This window comes from Hemiscyllium ocellatum, chromosome 22, assembly GCF_020745735.1.
Source record: "Hemiscyllium ocellatum isolate sHemOce1 chromosome 22, sHemOce1.pat.X.cur, whole genome shotgun sequence".
In the NCBI taxonomy this organism is placed as follows: domain Eukaryota; kingdom Metazoa; phylum Chordata; class Chondrichthyes; order Orectolobiformes; family Hemiscylliidae; genus Hemiscyllium; species Hemiscyllium ocellatum.
Genome location: NC_083422.1, coordinates 6,976,293 through 6,996,402, shown reverse-complemented (window position 1 = coordinate 6,996,402; position 20,110 = coordinate 6,976,293). Strand labels below are relative to the sequence as shown.

General features: G+C 38.9%; 1 protein-coding gene across 3 annotated transcripts in view; it reads right to left on the bottom strand.

Annotated features, from left to right (window-relative positions):
- Positions 1-20,110, bottom strand: part of jmjd1cb (jumonji domain containing 1Cb) — a 407,377-nt gene that overhangs the window by 189,747 nt on the left and 197,520 nt on the right. For all 3 annotated transcript variants that reach the window (XM_060841851.1, XM_060841852.1, XM_060841855.1), the window contains exon 2: positions 15,753-15,917. In XM_060841851.1, coding sequence (XP_060697834.1) covers positions 15,753-15,917 — 165 coding nt within the window. The remainder of the gene's footprint in view (positions 1-15,752; positions 15,918-20,110) is intronic.

Below are 20,110 nucleotides of genomic sequence, written 5' to 3'. Positions count from 1 at the left end.
TGATTTGTTAAAGGTGTTGTACAAATGTAAGTTGTGGATTGTAACTTCTGAAAACTGATCCTGTTTTTCCAATTACCATTTAGGTAGCCACAGTTACTTTTTTTATGATCACTGAATGTCTTAAAGCAAAGAAATACTTTTGACAGACATTCCCCACTGTAATGGAGTAAATGTTGCAGCCAATTTGTACAAATGAAGCTCCCACAAGCAGCAATGTGCAATGACTAGACAATCTGTTTGTGTGCTCTCAATTGAAATATAAACAATGGTGATGTCATTGGTGCTAATGCCCGTACTCCTTCATTTTATTTCCAATGGAGGAAGCAGATGGGGCATGACAGAGTGCAGAAATATTAAATAAATGTCAAGCATGGAGACAGACAAAGGTTTGCATAATAAATGTGTTCATAAAAGTAATACATGGCACAAAAGAAAAATAAACAGCTAATTTAATCATTTCTTGAAATACATTTTTTGCTTCATTTGAAATTTTGGACAAAATATTTTTGCAAAAAATGTTGATTAATTTGATTTGACTTAATTTATTCATGAACAATGCTGGACAGTTAAATGTTTACATTTACTCTTATCGTAAAATGTTGGCAGACTTTAGAATGGTTTTTCCAATTATAAACAATGGCTTCAGCAATTTCAACTACAAATCATTAACACAAATTATGCAATCAGAGATATTTGTGGGTAGCAAGTGTATGAATGCAACCATGTTTACACATCATATAGCCAATGGACAGACTGAGTTTTTGTCACAGCTATCTGAAATATTGTCAATTTGTCAACGTACAAGCTTACAAAAACACACAAAAAATAAAACATGGAAAAATAGCAAATCCTTTGGATTACATTATTGAATTCTGGTTTGTGTATTTCTGGTTGTATGACCTTAAAGTACCATCATACTGGTCAAACATTAATCTGTGATTGTTGCAAAAGTACAAAATGAATAAAATAGGTATTGATTTAGCTGACCAAGCAGTTCCATTTCCTTCAATCGGATAAGCTATCTCCAATTAGATTCACCATCAGGTTGCCAGAATCTAACCAGTTTCCAACAAAAGCAAAGGTAAAACAGAATTTGTGGAGTGTTCCTTTTTTTTGGAAATATGAATAATCACATTCAGTCCAGAGTATTTCATCTCAAACAAATGCCTTTCTGAATTACAATCTTTCACCATGTTGCTCATGAAATAAACTAATTAATATTGTTTTATGAAACCTGAAGTTAAAATCATAGATGGACGGATTCTAATATTAATATTCAATTAAAAATGTGAGTATCTAGCTATAATTACAAAGTGCAGTACATTAAGAATAAATGAAAACAGTCTCTCCATTGCCACATTAAGTTGACTGCTCGAACAAATAGCACAGAACTTACTTAACTAAACATTAGCATGTTTTAAACTTCCAAGTCAAGGCGATAATACTATAGCCTCACAGGATATTCAGGCAATGATTGATCAACATAGCTTTTGTTAAAGAAGAAAGCTCTTTGCCATAATAAATCATGCATAATCTAAGGTTAGCAGAGTTCAACCTCTTCACTTCAGTCAATGATTAACCTCAGATATTCACTGCACTGGAAAATTAGTATTCAGAAGAGTTGTACTTTCACCACAGGAAACTATCACAAATGTGCAAATGTACAATGCAATTCTGACACCATCAGTGGGTAATTGGTATTTGAATTGTTAACATTTCCAAGCTGAACAAATCAACCAACAAACACTGTTTCCATCTTTAGCCACACTGAAAATTAACACTTTAACCAACATTTTGATAGTGCCTCAGATATTTAGGTTCACTGACATCAAGTACGTATCACAATATTACAGTTTCTGGGTCAAGGGCTCAAAGCTGTAAACAGTTGTAACCTTCTCACCAGCATTCTTCATTTCATAAGAAACAGTTGACTGCCCCAGCCAACATAATAATTATATTGAAGATATCAGCGTCAAACAAAAGAAACATTACTTTTGCTGGTGATTCGCAAAAGAGCCTATCACAATCAATCAAATTAAACTCAAATCAAGGCTGTTAAAAGAAGTTTTACTGGTGTAATCCAATTGGTTAGCAGGACCAACGTGTCTGCCAAAAGGAGACATTTACTTGGATTTCCTATTGGTTGTATAAAAGTTCGAAGCAGATCGATTTTAAGTTCAGCTGATAGTTTCCCTGAGCAACAGTTTATCATGTGTTGGACTGAAAGTAGTTATCCATTAAATTTAAAGTAATTATTACTGTTGTCACAAAAATGACTTCTGACTTTGTGGAAACATTCCTGTCTGATCCAAAGATGTGCAATTCAAGCCTCACTAAACTTGAGTTAAATTCTGATTCGACTGCAAGTCAAGCTTTTTTCATTCATCCATTCACAGGATGAAGGCATCGCTGGCAATGACAAACCTTAAATGTCCAGAGGGCAGTTGAAGAGTCAACCACATTACTGTGGGTCTGGAGTCATGTGCAGACCAGACCAGATAAGGATTGCAGTTTCCTTCCCTGAAGGACACTCGTGAGCCAAATGGGCTGTTCCTGACAATAGACAATGGATTCATGGTCATCATTAGACTCTTAATCCTAGATTTCTTTCTTTAACTGAATTCAAATTGCACCATCTGTCAGAACGGGATACAAACCCAGATCCTCAGGACATTGCTGAGGTCCTTTGGTTAATAGTCTAGTGATAATACCAATCAGCCATCAATTCCCTAAGTCAAATATGGAATCCAATCTGGTCATCACACTTTGGGAAGAATGTGCAGGTCACTGAGTGTATGTTGAAGAGATTTATCAGAATGATTGCATGGATGGAGGATTTTCTCTGAAGTTACTTTGGAGAAGCTGGGATTTTCATTCTTGAACATATATTTGGTCAAAGTGCTAAAGATTAAATCAGGTCTGTATAAGATGGGCAAGGGAAAACAACTGCTCCCATTCAATGATAAGACAAAGACTGGTGAGATGTCGGAAGACTGGCAATTGGCTAACATGGTGCCACATTTAAGAAAGGAGATAAGGAAAATCCAGGGAACCATAGACAGGTGAAACCAAAAGAGAAAATGCTGGAAAATCTCAGCAGGTTGGGCAGCATCTGTAAGGAGAGAAATGAGCTGACGTTTCGAGTCTAACTGATGCTTTGTCAAAGGGTCAGTTAGACTTGAATGTCAGCTCCTTTCTCTCCTTCCAGACCTGCTGAGATTTTCCAGCATTTTCTCTTTTGGTTTCAGATTCCAGCATCCGCAGTAATTTGCTTTTATCCATTGACAGGTGAGCCTGATATTGGTGGTAGGTAAGTTGTTGGGAGGGAATTGAGGAACAGGATTTAGAGTCATAGAGATGTACAGCACGTAAACAGACCCTTCGGTCCAACTCATCCATGCCGACCAGATATACTAACTCAATCTAGTCCCACCTGCCAGCACTCGGCCCATATCCCTCCAAACCCTTCCTATTCATATACCCATCCAGATGCCTTTTAAATGTTGCAATTGTACTAGCTTACAATACTTCCTCTGGCAGCTCATTCCATACACATACCACCTTCTGTGTGAAGAAGTTGCTCCTTCAGTCTCTTATATATCTTTCCCCTCTGACCCTAAACCTATACCCTCTAGTTCTGGACTCCCCTACTCCAGGGAAAAGACTTTGTCTATTTACCCTATCCATGCCCCTCATGATTTTATAAACCTTTATAAGGTCATCTCTCAGCCTCCGACGCTCCAGGAAAAACAGCCCTAGCCTATTCAACCTCTCCTCCAATCCTGAAAACACCCCTGTAAATCTTTTCTGAACCCTTTCGGGTTTCACAACATCTTTCCGATAGGAAGGAGACCAGAATTGCACGCAATATTCCAACAGTGGCCTAACCAATGTCCTGTATAGCTACAACATGACCTCCCAACTCCTCTACGCAATTCTCTGACCAATAAAGGAAAGCATACCAAATGCCTTCTTCACTACCCTATCTACTTGCGACTCCACTTTCAAGGAGCTATGAACCTGCACTCCAAGGTCACTTTGTTCAGCAACATTCCCTAGGACCTTATCATTAAGTGTATAAGCCCTCTAAGATTTGCTTTCCCAAAATGCAGCACCTTACATTTATTTAAATTAAATTCTATCCTCAGCCACTCCTCGGCCCATCTGATTAAAATCCCATTGTAATCTGAGGTAATCTTCTTCACTGTCCACTGCACCTCCAATTTTGGTGTGATCTGCAAACTTACTAACTATACCTCTTACGCTCACATCCAAATCATTTGTATAAATGATGAAAAGTAGTGGACCTGATACCAATCCTTGTTGCACTCCACTGGTCACAGGCATCCAACCTGAAAAACAACACTCCACCACCATCCTGTGTCTTCTACCTTTGAGCCAAATACATTTACATGTATTTGGAAAGGCAAGGACAAAGGCAAGGCAAGGCAAGGAGATAGTCAACATGGTTGTGTGCATGGAAAATCATGTCTAACTTGACTGTGTTTTTTGAAGAAGTAAAAAAAGAGGATTGATGAGGGCAAAGTGGTGGACATGATCTATATGAACTACAGAAAGGCATTCAACAAGGTTCCTCATGGCTGACTGGTTAGATCACATGGAATAGAGGGAGAACTAGCCATTTGGAGACAGAACTGGTTCGAAGGTAGTAAACAGAGGGTGGTGGTGATGCTTTTCAGACTGGAGGCCTGCAAGCCATGAGAGTGCTGGGTCCACTGCTTTTCATCATTTATATAAATGATTTGGGTGTGAACATTGCAGGTATAGTCAATAAGTTTGCAGATGACACCAAAATTGGTGGTGTAGTGGACAGTGAAGAAAGTTACCTCAGAGTACAACTGGGTTTTGATCAGATAGGCCAATGGGTCAAGGAGTGGCAGATGGAGTTTAATTTAGGTGCTGCATTCTGGAAAGGCAAATCAGGACAGAACTTAAATACTTAACAGTCAGGTCCTGGGGAGTGTTACTGAAGAAAGAGATCTTGGAGTGCAGGTTTATAGTTCCTTGAAAGTGGAATCGCAGGTAGATTTAGACAGTGAAGGCGGCGTTTGGTATGCTTTCTTTTATTAGTCAGAGTACAGGAGTTGAGAGGTCATGTTGCAGCTGTACAGGACAGTGGTTTGGCCACTTTTGGAATACTGTGTACAATTCTGGTCTCCCTCCTATCAGAAGGATGTTGTGAAACTTGAAAGGATTCAGAAAAGATTTACAAGCATGTTGCCAGGTTTGGAAGGTTTGAGCTATCAGGAGAAGCCGAATAGGCTGGGCTGTTTTCTCTGGGAGTGTTAAAGGCTGAAGGTTGATCTTATAGAGGTTTATAAAACCAGGAGGGGCATGGATCGGATACATAGTCAACGGCTTTTCCCTGGGATGGGGGAGTCCAGAACTAGAAGGCATAGCTTCAGGGTGAGAGGGGTAAGATTTAAAACAGATCTAAGGGGCAGCTTTTTCACAGCAGGTGGTGCGCGTTTGGAATGAGCTGCCAGAGGAAGTAGTGTGGGCTGGTACGATTACAACATTTAAAAGGCATCTGAATGGGTATATGAACAGGAAGGGTTTAGAGGGACTTGGGCCAAGTGCTGGGAAATAGGACGAGGTTAGTTTAGGATACCTGGTCAACATGGATGGGTTGTTTCCAAAATGTACACTTCTATGACTCTGGGTCACAGATTTCAGGTTTGGGGCAAGACATACACGAGGAAAATAAAGAAGAACATTTTAGTAAGTAGGAATAGCCTAGAACATGTTGCACAAAAGGATAGTGGATGTAAACACAATGAATAATTTTAAAATGAAACAGAATAGGATTTTAAAGGAAACAAAAATTGCAAGCCATTGAGGATAATGTAGGTGTTTGGGATCAATGCATCAAAAGGCCTTCTTTTGTGTGATAAATGAATCAGACTTCCAAAGACTCAGTCGATTCAATCATGGAGAATGGAGGATCAACTCTAAAATTTAATTTCTTCTTGTCGAGCAATTATTTGCAATGAATGCTGGCATTGGCTTTGAAGATGAGTTCTTTTCTTGTTGCCATGTGGAATTGACACTGCTGTGAAATATCCAGAAAGGAGAAATGATATATTTCCAAATCAGGATGGAGAGTAGCTTGGAGGGGAACTTGCAGGAGATGATGTTCCCATATATCCGCTGTCCTTGTCCTTTTATATGGAACAAAGAAAATTACAACACAGGAACTGGCCCTTCAGCCCTCCAAGCCTGTGCCGATCCAGATCCTCTCTCTAATCCTGTCACCTATTTTCTAAGGGTCTGTATCCCTCTGCTCCCTGCCCATTCATGTATCTGTCTAAATCCATCTTAAATGACACATTCGTGCCTGCCTCTACCACCTCTGCATTCCAGACACCCACTACCCTCTATGTAAAGAACTTTCCACTGCTGTTCTATCCCTTCTATCCTGATGCACCTCCCCTGCACCCTATCCAAAGCATCCACATCCTTTGGACAATGTGGCAATCAGAACTATATGCAGTATTCTAAATTTGGCTGTATCAGTCTTATATAGTACAATTGTAACATGACCTGCCAACCCCGCCCAATGAAGAAAAGTATGCTGCACGCCTTCTTGACCACTCCATCGACCTGCGTTGCCACCTTCAGGGTACAATGGACCTGAACACCCAAATCTCTCTGTGCATCAATTTTCTCCAGGGCTTTTCGATTTATTGAATAGTTTGTTCTATATGAAGTGATCTTGAATTTGGAAGGTGGTAAAGGCCTTTTGTGAATTTCCACAGTGCATCATGTAGGCAGTACACACCAATGCTGGATTAACTGAATGGTTATAGATGTGGTGCCAATCAAGTGGATGGTGTCAAACTTTTTGAATGTTAGAGCTGCTCCATCCAAGCAAAGGGGGAGTATTCCATCACACTCCTAAGCATTACAGATTGTGAGTAAACTCCAGGGAGTCAGGAGGAGAGTTACTCACTATAGCATTCCTCACCTCTATCCCACTCTTGTAACTGCTATACTTATATGGCTAATACAGTCAATTTCTGGTCAATGCTAACACCAAGATGTTGATCATGGTAATGTCACTGAATGTTCAGGTGAGGTGGTTAGACTGGAGATAGTCATTGGCAGACATTTGTGTGGTGCAAATGTTTGCCACTTTTCAGCCCAATTCTGGATGTCTTTGGACACCTTCAGTATCTGAAGAAGCGCAAATGGCAAACATTTATCAGCAAATATTGGCAAACATACTCACTTCTGACCCATTGATGCAGGGCAGGTCATTGGTGAATTAGCCCAAGGAAGTTGGGCCTAAGCCCACTACTCTGAGCAACTCCTGCAGTGATGTTCTGGAGCTGACATGACGGATTTCCAGGTACGTTTCAGCTATGACTCCAACCATCACAGAGTTTTCTTCTTGATTCCCATTCACTACAGTTATGCTAGGGCTCCTTGATGATACATCCCATCTATCACTTGCTGCTTATATTGTTTAACACATGTATCATCCTGATTTGTAACCTCACCAGGTTTACAATTTATTTTTAGGTATGCCTGATGCTGCTCCTGACATGCGGGCGGCACGGTGGCACAGTGGTTAGCACTGCTGTCTCACAGCGCCTGAGACCCGGGTTCAATTCCCGACTCAGGCGACTGACTGTGTGGAGTTTGCACGTTCTCCCCGCGTCTGCGTGGGTTTCCTCCGGGTGCTCCGGTTTCCTCCCACAGTCCAAAGATGTGCGGGTCAGGTGAATTGGCCGTGCTAAATTGCCCGTAGTGTTAGGTAAGGGGTAAATGTAGGGGTCTGGGTGGGTTGCGCTTCGGCGGGTCGGTGTGGACTTGTTGGGCCGAAGGGCCTGTTTCCACACTGTAAGTAATCTAATCTAATCTAAATGCCCTCTTGCTCTTTTCACTGTAGCAGGGTTGATCCTCTGGCTTGATACTCTTGTTGTAATGGAAATATACTAGGCCTAGAGGTGGCAGATTGTATGGAGTAGAAGTCTGCTGCTGCTGATGGCCCACATCAATTCATGGGTACTGAGTCTTGAGTTGTTAGATCTGTTTCAATCCCATTTAGCACAATGATAGTGTTACACAACACAATGCATGGTGGCATCAATGTGAACATAACAACAAAAAAACTTGAAGGAGTAGGCAATTCAGGACCTTACGCCTGTTCTGCCATTTGATACGATCATAGCTGATCTCATCGCAGCCTCAACTCTGCTTTCCTGAGGCTCCCCATAACACTTCAACCTAATACTGATTCAAAATCTGTCAATCTCAACCTTAAATTTACTCAAAGTCCCAGCATCCACTGCACTTTGGGGTAGTGAGTTCTGCAGATTCACAACCCTTGAGAGAAGTAATTTCTCCTCAATTGTTTTAAATCTGCTAACTCCTTCATCTAAAACTATGACCTCTCGTTCTAAATAGCCTCACACAAGGAAACATGCTTTCTATGTTGACTCTGTCAATCTCATTTAGCATATTATATACCTCAACTTGATCTCCTGTCATTCTTCTAAACTCTAGACAGTATGGGCCTAAACTGCACAATCTCAGTTCATAAGACAAGCCCTTCATTTCTGGGATGAATTTAGTGAACCTCCTCTGAACTGCTTCCAATGCAATTACATTTCTCCTCAAGGAAACCAAAATTGTATGCAATACTCCAGATGCAGCTTCACTAATGTTTTGTATAGTTGCAGCAACATTTGCTGAATTATGTACAGTTACTTTAGCAATAAATGCCAAAATTCCATTTGCCTTCCTTAATCCCTCTGAACCTTCATATTAATTTTCTATTATTCATGCACAAGGATGTTCATATCCCTCTGAAGTTTCCCTCCATTCAGATAAGTTGCCTTTCCATTCCTCACACATATCTGCATTAAACTTCACCTTCAATCTCTAGCCCATTCACCTAACCTACCCATATCCATTTGTAACTTTCAACTGCTTCATTACAATTTACTTTCCCACCTAATTGTGTCATCTGCAAATTTGGCTATAGTCTATTCTGTCCCTGCATCCATAGAAATTGTACATATTTAGAGCCTCAGGACTGAACCCTCTGGCACCCAACTAGTTGCATTTTACCAATCAGCAAAGACCCATTTTTAGTGACTCTCTACTTTCTGTTGATTAGTCAGTCCTTTACCTAAGTTCATAAGTTATCCTTAACCCATTAACCTTTCGTGTGGCATCTTATCAAATGCCTTCTGGAAGTCCAGACAGACAACACCTACAGGATCCTCACTATCTACCACTACTTCTTAAATCTTTGAAGTATTCTAGCAAGTTAGTCAAACATGACTAACCCTTCATAAAACCATGCTGACTCGAATGAATTGTATCTTGACTATCCTATTGTTATTGCCTTAATAATAGATTCCAACAATTTCCCAAGGACACATGTTAAACTAATTGTTCTATAGTTTCTTTTTTTGCTGACTTCCTCCCTATCTGAAAAAGGATGTTATATTAGCATTGTTCCACCTGAACCTTTCCCATGTCCAGCGAATTGTCAAGTATCATAACTGATGGATCCACTACTTCTGTTGCCACTTCCTTTAAGACCAGAGGATATAGGCCATTGGTCCTGGGGACTTGTCTGCCTTCAATCTCAATAGTTGTTTCAAAACTTTTTTCATTGCGATGATAATTGTTCTAAGTTCCTCTTTTTTTTATAACCTCTACATTACTGTTAAGGTTCAGATAGTACTGGTGACAATGAAACAGAAGCAAAATATTGATTTTGTGATTCTATGTTGCCCACTAACTCTCCAGGTTCATCCTTCAAAGGATCAACATTCACTTTAGCTACTCTCTTCACTTGTATACATTCATAGAAGCTCTTTTTATGCGTGACAGTGTTTTAATTATGCAAATAAAACAATTTATTTCAAACTTGCAGAGTATATAAGTTTAAAAATGCTTAGCAAATCTTCTAGATCGCAGCTCTAACTCACGCATCAAGTCCAAGAATAAGAATTACTGACACAAATAACGGAGTGTTAATTAGTACAAATCCATCAGTTTTCACTACCGTTAATTCAATGAAACTCACAGCAATTTTGAAAGTCTATTCACAAAGGCATTTAAATATGAAGGTCCAGAAGTTGCAGTCAGTAGTTCCATGTTCCTCCAGAGGGTGTGTCACTGACGGTCTCCAGGACACAAACTCTAAGCAATCAATGAACCGATAAAGATTAAAATGTTAGTTGTCGCCTTTTGAAAAATGTTGAAGAAAACTGTTCCTTGTTGACTGGGTTAGGAGTTTTCACAAGACATGCTAAATTCATAATTACTATGAAACACCCTCATTGTCCTTGAAAAACTATTTTCATATTTAGAGAAGTCAAATTTTGCCACTGTTATAAAATTTAGCATTTTAAAACAAGTTTACAATACTTTATCCATGATGATCCAATCAATTATTGATTCACCATTTGACAATTCAAATTAGAACCGACAGAATTCATCGTTTCGAACTGCTTAATTTGCTGTCAGCAATAATACTTCTGTGATTTGCTAGTTACCCAACTTGTTGTTATCACTGTTGCTTTAAACCTGAAAACCCCACTGATATGGCATAAGATTGAAAACGTCCTAAAGAAAGTGCATTCCAATGTGCTCTGTTCTTCATTATTGCAAATATCAATGGTGTACTTCTTCTGCTTCAACCACAGTCTGCTGACCTCTACTTCTCTTATTTTCTGTTGCTCCTCCATTCCCAAAGAACAACCCTCTTCAGTCAAGTGTGAAACCCCCTCAATTTCAGAGGCAAAACCTAAATGCTGAAAATTTGCTTCCATCAGAATTCCCTCTTGAAATGTCAGCACATATGATTCCTGACTCATCAGTACTGTGTCAAGTGCAGCAGTGGTTCTCTGCTAGATTAGGGTGTAGGGCGCATATTGCAGTAACACATGTGATTCTATGCTTCTCTCAAAAGGTAGTGAATCTGTGGAATTCTTTATCACAGCGGGTTATCGATGTTGGGTCATTATGTACATTCAAGACTGAGATAGATAAATTTGTGACCTGTGATGGAATTAAGGGATATTGGGAAAAGTCAGAAAAGTGAAGTTGAGGGTTGTCACACCAGCTGTTATTTAACTAAATGGCTGCGGAGACTTGATGTGTTGAATCACCTACTTCTGTGCCTTCATATAGTCTTATGTTAATAATCTTCAGGCAGTGTCAGTCACATCAGTGTATTTCGTGTTATTCAGAACGGAGACATGCATGCTAGCCTTCTGTTTCTGGGAGGGAGATGAATAAATGTGAATGGGGTTTCTCTACTTTTTTCCACATTAGATTAAAAAATCCTCAGCAATACAAAAGCCATTGCTTTCATTCGTCATAGCCTGAAACATAGCCATGTGTCCCATTTTATACTTGCATACAGACCTGGAGGTTTGAGGCTTTCCTTGTTTATAATTTTCAAGTTTCTGTGGTTTCTAAACAATTGAAATCCACTGGATGCTACCTTGGACCACAAATAAGTTTTCAGTACTCTCATGTGTTTTTGTAAGACCTGACATTTGTACAGCTTTTACTCTGCTTAAAGAATTATCAGCATTTGGCAAGAAAATGGAGACTAGGCTGAAAATATTTGTTTTATCTAATTTTCTAGTCTTCCATATTGAAGGTTTTATTACCAAGTTCTTGTGTGATCTATGAACTAACAGTGGACAGCTTGTACTTTCACTGCTCAACTTTGACAGCTTTTTCCAACTTGATTTTCTTTATTTTCGAGGGTCCTTAGTTATTTCGCAAGAACAAGAGGGAGTATTTGCACTGTCCTGGTTAAGAGGTCAACATCTGTAGGGGAATGTGGGGAATTACACAAATCAAATATTGTTATAATTTTACAACCTTACGTGATATTTCTCTGGCACTGCCCATCAGCAACCAGATTAAAATGGGATCGTACACGATACCTGACAATGTACCTTTGTCCAAAGTTAAACAGAAAATCAACAGAATTGATATGAGCCCTTTGTCTCCGTACTCAGAACCTTAAAGCTCATCATCTTTGCAGCTGAGATTGAAATTATGAATCAAGATTACACAGAAAGTTCAATTAAATATCAACTGAAATAAAAACTCAAAATGGTGGAGTCTTATAGCATCTGTGCAGACAGAAATAGCATTAGCAGTGATCTTTCATCAGAATGAAATTAGAATAGTTTTGTGTCTGGTGGCATTGGTTCTTTCAAAAATTTGAATACCTCCATAAAAAAAGGCTCCACAATGTTAATCGTTCATCCAATATTGCAACTAAGAAGAGCTGATTTGAAATTATTATAATTTGTGAAATTAAAAACACAAAGGCTTGTTGAGGTCTAAACATCAATATCTATGATATTTTGGACAGGTGGATGCTTATCGAGGAAAGATTTGAAGATCAGTCAGCAAAGTACTATTCCAGAATATTTTTGTCGAGAGCTGACAAGGGCATGCATAAGGGCTGCAGCAGCAGATACATAAACTTGCCATGCCAGTGACACATCAGTGCAATGCATCAGGGCATTAATCTCTAATGAAAGGTGCCAATACCATTGAAGTTATACTGAAATTCTAAATGAGATCACCTCTCACTCTACTAGACTCCGGTGAGTAGCGTGCCAATGTGTTTAGCCTTTGCTCGTTAGATCATCCCTCCATATCTGGGATCATCCTAGTGAACCTTGTCTGAACTGCCTGCAATGAAATGCTATCTTGTCTTAAATAACGGGACCAGAATTTATCACAGTTCTTAAAATGTGGTCTCACCAGCACCTAGTACATTTGCAATAAGACTCTCTACTCCCTAGCCTGTGGCTCGTTGGTCAAGGGGTATGATTCTCGCTTTGGGCTTTTCATTGTGTAGAGTTGCAAGGGGTCCAGGTTTCAAATCCCGGATGATTACTTGTTTTCCATCTTCACTGGGGCGGCACAGTAGTTAGCACTGCTGTCTCACAGCACCAGGGACCCGGATTCGATTCCACCCTCAGGTGATTGCCTGTGTGGAGTTTGCACATTCTCCCCATGTGTGTGTGGGTTTCCTCCGGGTGCTCCAGTTTCCTCCGACAGTCCAAAGATGTGCAGGTTAGGTAAATTGGTCATGCTAAATTGCCCACAGTGTTCCAGGAGGTAGAGGTTAGGTGCATTAGTCAGGGGGAAATGTGGAGTAATTGGGGAATGGGTCTGGGTGGGTTGCTCTTTGGAGGGTCAGTGTTGACTTGCTGGGCCAAAGGGCCTGTTTCCACACTGTAGGGATTCTAATCTAATGCTTATGTTCCAACCCCCTTGAAATAGGGACCAACACTCCACTAGCCTTTCTGATTATCTGCTGCACTGTGCACTCGTTTTCTGTGTTTCATGCACAAGAACCCTACGTACCTTTGTGTTGTCATTTTATAGTTTTTCTCTAATCTCCATACTTCATTAGTACTTTGGTGTTTTATCTCAAATTTGGATTTTGAAGAAAATTCCCAAGATCAGTTTCATCCCAATGTTCAACTATTTCATGCATTAAAACAGAAATTAAGAGTGGCATATGAAGCAGTTTATGCCAGTTAGTAAAATATAAAATAAATTTCGGCATTTTAATCATTTTAACGTTTTATTCCTCACTACCTCCTCAGGGGTATTTACTTAAAGATTGTAATCAAAGGTCCAAAGACGTTTTTTAAAATTAATTCAAAGGATTCGGACTTCATAGCTGAGCCAATATTTATTGACCAATCTTAACTGCCCTAGGGAAGTAGTTATGAGCTATCTAATTGAACCACTGTAGTCCATTTATGTGGAGTAATGCATAATCCTGTTCATGAGGCTGTTGCAAGATATCATCCTAGCAACAGAGAAAGAACAGCAATAAACCTCAATTCAAAATGGTGAGTGGCTTGGAGAGGAACTTGCAGATTGTGGTATTCCCACATATCGACTGCTTTTGTCCTTCTAGATGGTTAGGGTTCAGAGTTTGGAAGGTACTGTCAAAGGATCTTTGGTGAGCTTACACATGCACCTTTGCAGACAGTATATATTGTTATTCCTGTGCTTCAGAGGTGAATGAAGTGAAGCGGATGTGGGTTGTTTTGTCCTTGATGGTATTAAGTTTCTCAAGTGTTGTTGGAACTGCACTTGTCCACGCAACTGGGAGCATCCATTGCACTCCTGACTTGTGCTTTGTAGATGGTGGACAGGCTTGAAGAGTCAAAAGGTGAGTTACTTGCAACAAGGTTCCCAACCTCTGACCTGCTAATGTAGTCACTGTATTTATAAGGCTATCAATTCAATTTCTGGTTGTTGGTAACTCCCAGGATACTGATACTGCGGTTTCAGCAATGTTAATACAACTGATTATCAAAGAAAGATGGTTTTGTCTGGCATGAATGTTACTTTCCACTTGTCAGCCCAAAACAGGATATTGTCCAGATATTGCAGCACTTGGACATGGCTACTTCACTACCCAAAGAGCCGTGAATGCTACTGAACATTATACAGTCGTCAGCAAACATTTCCAATCCTAATGTAATGATGCAGCAGAAGATAACTGGGTCTAGGATACAACTGGGTCTAGGAGATGATGAACCTCCAACAACCACAACTCCAATAAATTGCCTATTTCCCACTGACTCCAGTTTTGTTGGACTAACTGATGCCACACTCAGTCAAATGCGGCTGCGATGTCAAGGGCACACTTTCACACTCACACCTTCCCCCTAGAAGTCGGTGTGGACTTGTTGGATCGAAGGGCCTGTTTCCACACTGTAAGCAATCTAATCTAATATCTAATCTAATTTCCAGCACATATTCTGAGACAATAGGAGAATTGCAGTCTTTCAGCTGACACGATAAACAAATGGTTCCATGATATAATGTGTGGAACAGCAAGACTTTATCTGATGTCCAGGACAAAGTTTATTCATTAATAAATTTTACTTTTGCTCACATAATAATCCTGGAGTTAGTTTACAGGGAAAAAAAGCTTTCCACATAATATGCAAAATAACATGCACGAGGGAACTTATTAATAAGCTTTTGTGAACAGAAAATGATGTCAGGTTTGCTGGCTCGCACTATTGGAAACTAGAAATAAAAGGAAGTGGAAGAGAATTAACAGCTGAAACAGTTTCAGCTCAGCAAATAAAGAGATAGATTCAATTTAACTTGGTACATTTAACAATTATACAGTCCTCAAACAGCTAACTTATATCTGAATTCAACCTGGGTAATTTTTAAAGAAAAAGTTAAATCAATCAAAAAAAGTTTTATATCAAAGACTTTAAGTGCTTAATTTGCATTTCTAAACTGGTATTACTTCACTTCTTGGAAAATGCAGAACTTTGAAAACAAAATAAAAATGGAAATTTCCTTTTTGTTGGTTTGGTCAGCATATTGGTCAGACAGCAAATCCAAATGAGAAGGACAATCTTCAGAACAAGATTTAAGAAGCAAAGCCAGAAAATCAAATAACATAAACCTTTGTTTAAAATTGCCTTCAAGAATGTAGACACAGAAGGGGGAAAGAGAGAGAGAGGCAGACCGACATACACAAAGCAATATCGTCAAAAATGTATTTACAGAAAATGAAGGTCAGAACAACCTGGACCAAATTACTCCAAAAGATTCCAAAAAAAATCGAAGAGCAATGACGGCTAGGATATCATTGAAAAGTTATTTGAAGGAAACAAAATAAATCGGTATAACATAAGAGAAATTGTGGGGAGGGGTTAATTTTTATTTGTTCTACTCACCAAAGCAGGCCACTGAACCTGCTTACTTTTTGATCCCTGAGTCTGGTTGGGGTTCTTTCTCTCTGCCCAGACCAGCTGGTGTTCCACCAAAAAAATCTTAAAATCTTCATAAACTTTAACCCACTCACGTTTTTCCCATTCTAGATCATCGAATTCCACATATACCTAGGGAAAACACAATTAAAAATTAAGTATATTGCTCACACCAATTTACCTACCTCTAAACTGCTGTGGTTGAGATGGTTGTTCAAAATCCTAATTGTCAACAAGAAAGCAAAAATCACAAACCTTATTGAACTGCAACAGAGATTTCCTTTGTTTCTGATCACAAAAAAACTCATTATCTTACTGTCATGACATAAAAAAATTTCTAAGAAGTTGAGTAAAATGGGAATCTCCCTAAGCTATTCCATTTACACTGCGAGTTAGTTTAACTGCAGTTCACTATGAAGTTTTCTTTTAAAGTACCTATAAAATAATTTAAATGTAAGTTATTTGTGGAAAGCCCATGCGCCCTTCTCACAATTTATTTTTAAAACTCTGCAATAACCAGCATATCCGCATTAAAATTAACTGTCCTTGATGCTGAATTCTGATGCCACAGGTACTGAGGGCCTGGTCTGTCTACTGAGCATTTATGTCTTTACTAGTCTGAAACTTCCAACTGATTGCTGACAATGACTGGCAAAATGCCAAATTCTTCTTAATTAATAAAAATGAAAGCAGTTATCAACAAAGGCAATTTTGGAACAGAGTAGTGCCAGAAAGCATTTTATTGTTTTTCAAGTGTGGCTGAGAACTACAAATATTTCTCATGTTTTTTAGGAATAACACTGGGTTAAAGAAATCAATCAAAACTTAGTATAGTTTCCCAAGCCAAAGAGAAAACCGTTGCTTTATTGAGATTAATTTTTAGCAAGAAACCAGGGTCAGTGAAAAAAATAAAGACTTCTCAACAAGTTTGGTGGAAGTTAAGTCCTTTTAATGCCAATAATTATAGTGGAAAGCTCATTTGGAAGCACAGAATTTGAAGACATGAAGGTCAGTGAAGCACTCATGCTGGGATAAAAGTGAATTCAATATTTTCCAGTGAAATGTAGTGGTATGCCAGCATTCACAGACCTGTTGCTTAAGTTTATGATTCTTTCTCTGTATGAAATCACACAAAAGCAACTCAGAAGTTTAGACAATACACTTGGTTTGCAGGCTTTTAAAATTGTTACTTTTTAAGACTAGGTTGACTTCGACACTATCTCCTACATTTCCTACAAAATGATATTTAAATATTCCTTTTCATGATTATATCAACTGGTCAGTGTTGTGCTTTCGGCAGAGTAAAGTTCAATTAAAATATAGATTTTCTAATACATTCTACGAAATATCGATTGAATTCTAAGGATTGTGGCTCATATAAGAGAAGCATTTTCTGTTTATTTTGGGATGTTGTCCCTTACTTGGAGTAAATCTGACTTACGAAAAATTTTAGCCAGCTGCATGCCCAGGACAACATTTCATAGCAATTCACGCAACTGAATGAAAGTCTGCATAATCAGAAAATTAAATGGAAAATGTTGATCCGAAATTGACTGATGCTGATTAAAAGCCTTTGTTCAGAAACAAGTTAAATATTTCTTGATGGCATAATTTACTTATAATTTGCCTGTGCAACTTTGTACACTGCCAGAACAGATGCAAAGACTTTTAAAAATTAGAAGTTATGAAATTTGTGACATTATCAAAGCGCCAGAAGTAAGATCTCTTAAAGTCTGTTGCTATTCCTCAACTAAATAGTTGCAACACAAAAGATATCCCACAGTCTAAATCATTACACAGTTTTAGGTTTTCGAAAAAAAACAGCCCCCAAATATAATCCATGACCAAAAAAAAATCACAGCATCATTCAGAAAACATTGCAAAATATGTATAACAACATAGAAAATGTTTTCTAATTCAGGTTTAATTAATGATTCAGCATATTGCTGTATTGCTTACATTGCATAACGTAATTTATCAAAAGTAGAAAAAAATTATTTCAGTTTATATACATTAACAGAAGACTATCTTTCCCATTTTTGGAAGGAACAGAAGAATATGTTGAGGTACCATATTTGCTCGATTGGCACCACATCCAAAACATTCACTCCCTCCTCCACTGATGCTCAATAGCTGAGCGGTCTACTATCTACAAAATGCATTGCCGAAGTCACCATGTTTCCTTAAACAGCATCTTCCAAACCTATGACCACACCATCGAGAGGGTCAAAGGCAGCAGTTACATGGGAACCTCAAATTCCCCTCCAAGACATTCACCACCCTAATACGAAGTTTATCATCATCCCTTCACTGTCAGTGAGTTACAGTCTTGGAACTCCTTCCCTAACAGCTACGTGGGTGCACCAATACCTAATTGACTGCAGTGAATCCAGCAGCTGTTCACCACTATTTTCAAAAAACTCAAAATAAATTTGCTAAGCATGATAGCTCTTTCACAAAATCATGTCATTCTTCCTGATTACCTTGTACTTGTCGAAGTGCATAGCTATAACATCTTTAATGACTCAAAAGAACACTATTCCCAACAGACGTCAAGTCAACTGGTCTTCAGTTTCCTGTTTTCTGCCTCCCTCCCTTCCTGAATAGAGAAGTTACATTTGCTACTTTCTCTCTCATGGAAGATTTACCAAATCCAGTGAATTTTCAAATATTAACACAACCTTACTACCTTTTTAGCCACCAATTTTAAAGAACTTGATTAAATCCATCTGGACCTAGGGCCTTGTCAACCTTCCACTAGTTTGTTTCACTACCTCTTCTCTTCACCAAGTTCCTCTTCCAATCTATTTCCTGATTTACAGTTATGACTGGTATTTCTTTTTCTATTTCTACAGTGAAGACAGAGCATTGTATTTGGCCATTTCATCCATCATTTATTATTATCTTCTGTTAGCTTCGTATTCTCAGACTCCAGATGACCAATGCTCATTTTACTTACTCTTTTCCATTTTAAAATACTTGTACAAACCTTTGTTGTCTGTTTTGACGTTTTTAGCAAGTTGTCTCTCAAGGTCTAATTTCTTCATGCTTGTTAATATCTTTGTCATTCCCTGCCCTTGTTCATATTCTGCCTAATCATTTGATAAGCCACATATTTTTTCACAATTATACACTTTTTCCTCAGGCTTGATGCCATCCTTCACTTCTTTAGGTAACCAGAGAAAATGGGTCCTTCAAATGTCAGTCACTGCACCATTATACATCTACCCCCAGTTCATTTCAGCCAGCTCAACTTGTGTGCACATTTAGCTTTGTTTAGTAATAAAATACTCGTCTTAGAATCACTCATTCCTTTCAAACTTAATCGAAAATGCATTAATGTTGATTGGTTTAGATTAGATTAGATTACTTACAGTGTGGAAACAGGTCCTTCAGCCCAACAAGTCCACACCGAACCACCGAAGCACACCCACCCAGGCTCATTCCCCTACATTTACCCCTTCACCTAACACTACGAGCAATTTAGCGTGGCCAATTCACCTAACCTGCACGTTTTTGGACTGTGGGAGGAAACCGGAGGAAATCCACGCAGACACGGGGAGAATGTGTAAACTCCACACAATCAGTCGCCTGAGGCGGGAATTGAACCCGGGTCTCTGGCGCTGTGAGGCAGCAGTGCTAACCACTGTGCCACCATGCCGCCAATATAACCTGCTCTTTGATTGATTCCAAAAACATTTCTGCTCTGAGAAGCTGTCACAAAAGATTTCTCTTAACTCCTCATTCAGGTAAGCATTGATATTTTAATTTTTACAGATTGCACATTGATTAAAATTGTCCATGACTATTGACTTTTGTCATAAGCATGCAATCATTCTTGTTGTACACTTCATTATAGATTGTGCTTCCTGTTGAGGGCCTATAGATATGTCGACCAACCGGACATGTGATTTCCTCTTTCCGACTCCATTCCAGGAACCCGCAGTGCTACTGCTTTGAGGGTTTACGCCAAGTTAAATTCCAAGTCCACATTAATCTGTCGCTGTCAGATCAACAATGACTCACTGCTGCTATACTGGGCTGTATACTAGTCTAGAGGATAGATTAATAGAGACACAGTGGCAGACTTTAAAGAAGTAGTCCACTATCTGTGGTTAATTTAAGAGGTGAATGAAAGTAGATAATTGAACAAAGCTGTGTGGTAAGTCAGATGATTGGGCAGAATATGAAAAATGACACTTGGAAAATGTTGCCTTGAGGGATAACAGTGGATACGCAATGGTAAACACTGAAAGACCATGTAAAGGAACTGCAACAATTGTTCATAAAAAGGAAAAGATAATCTGACCATGACGAACAAGGGA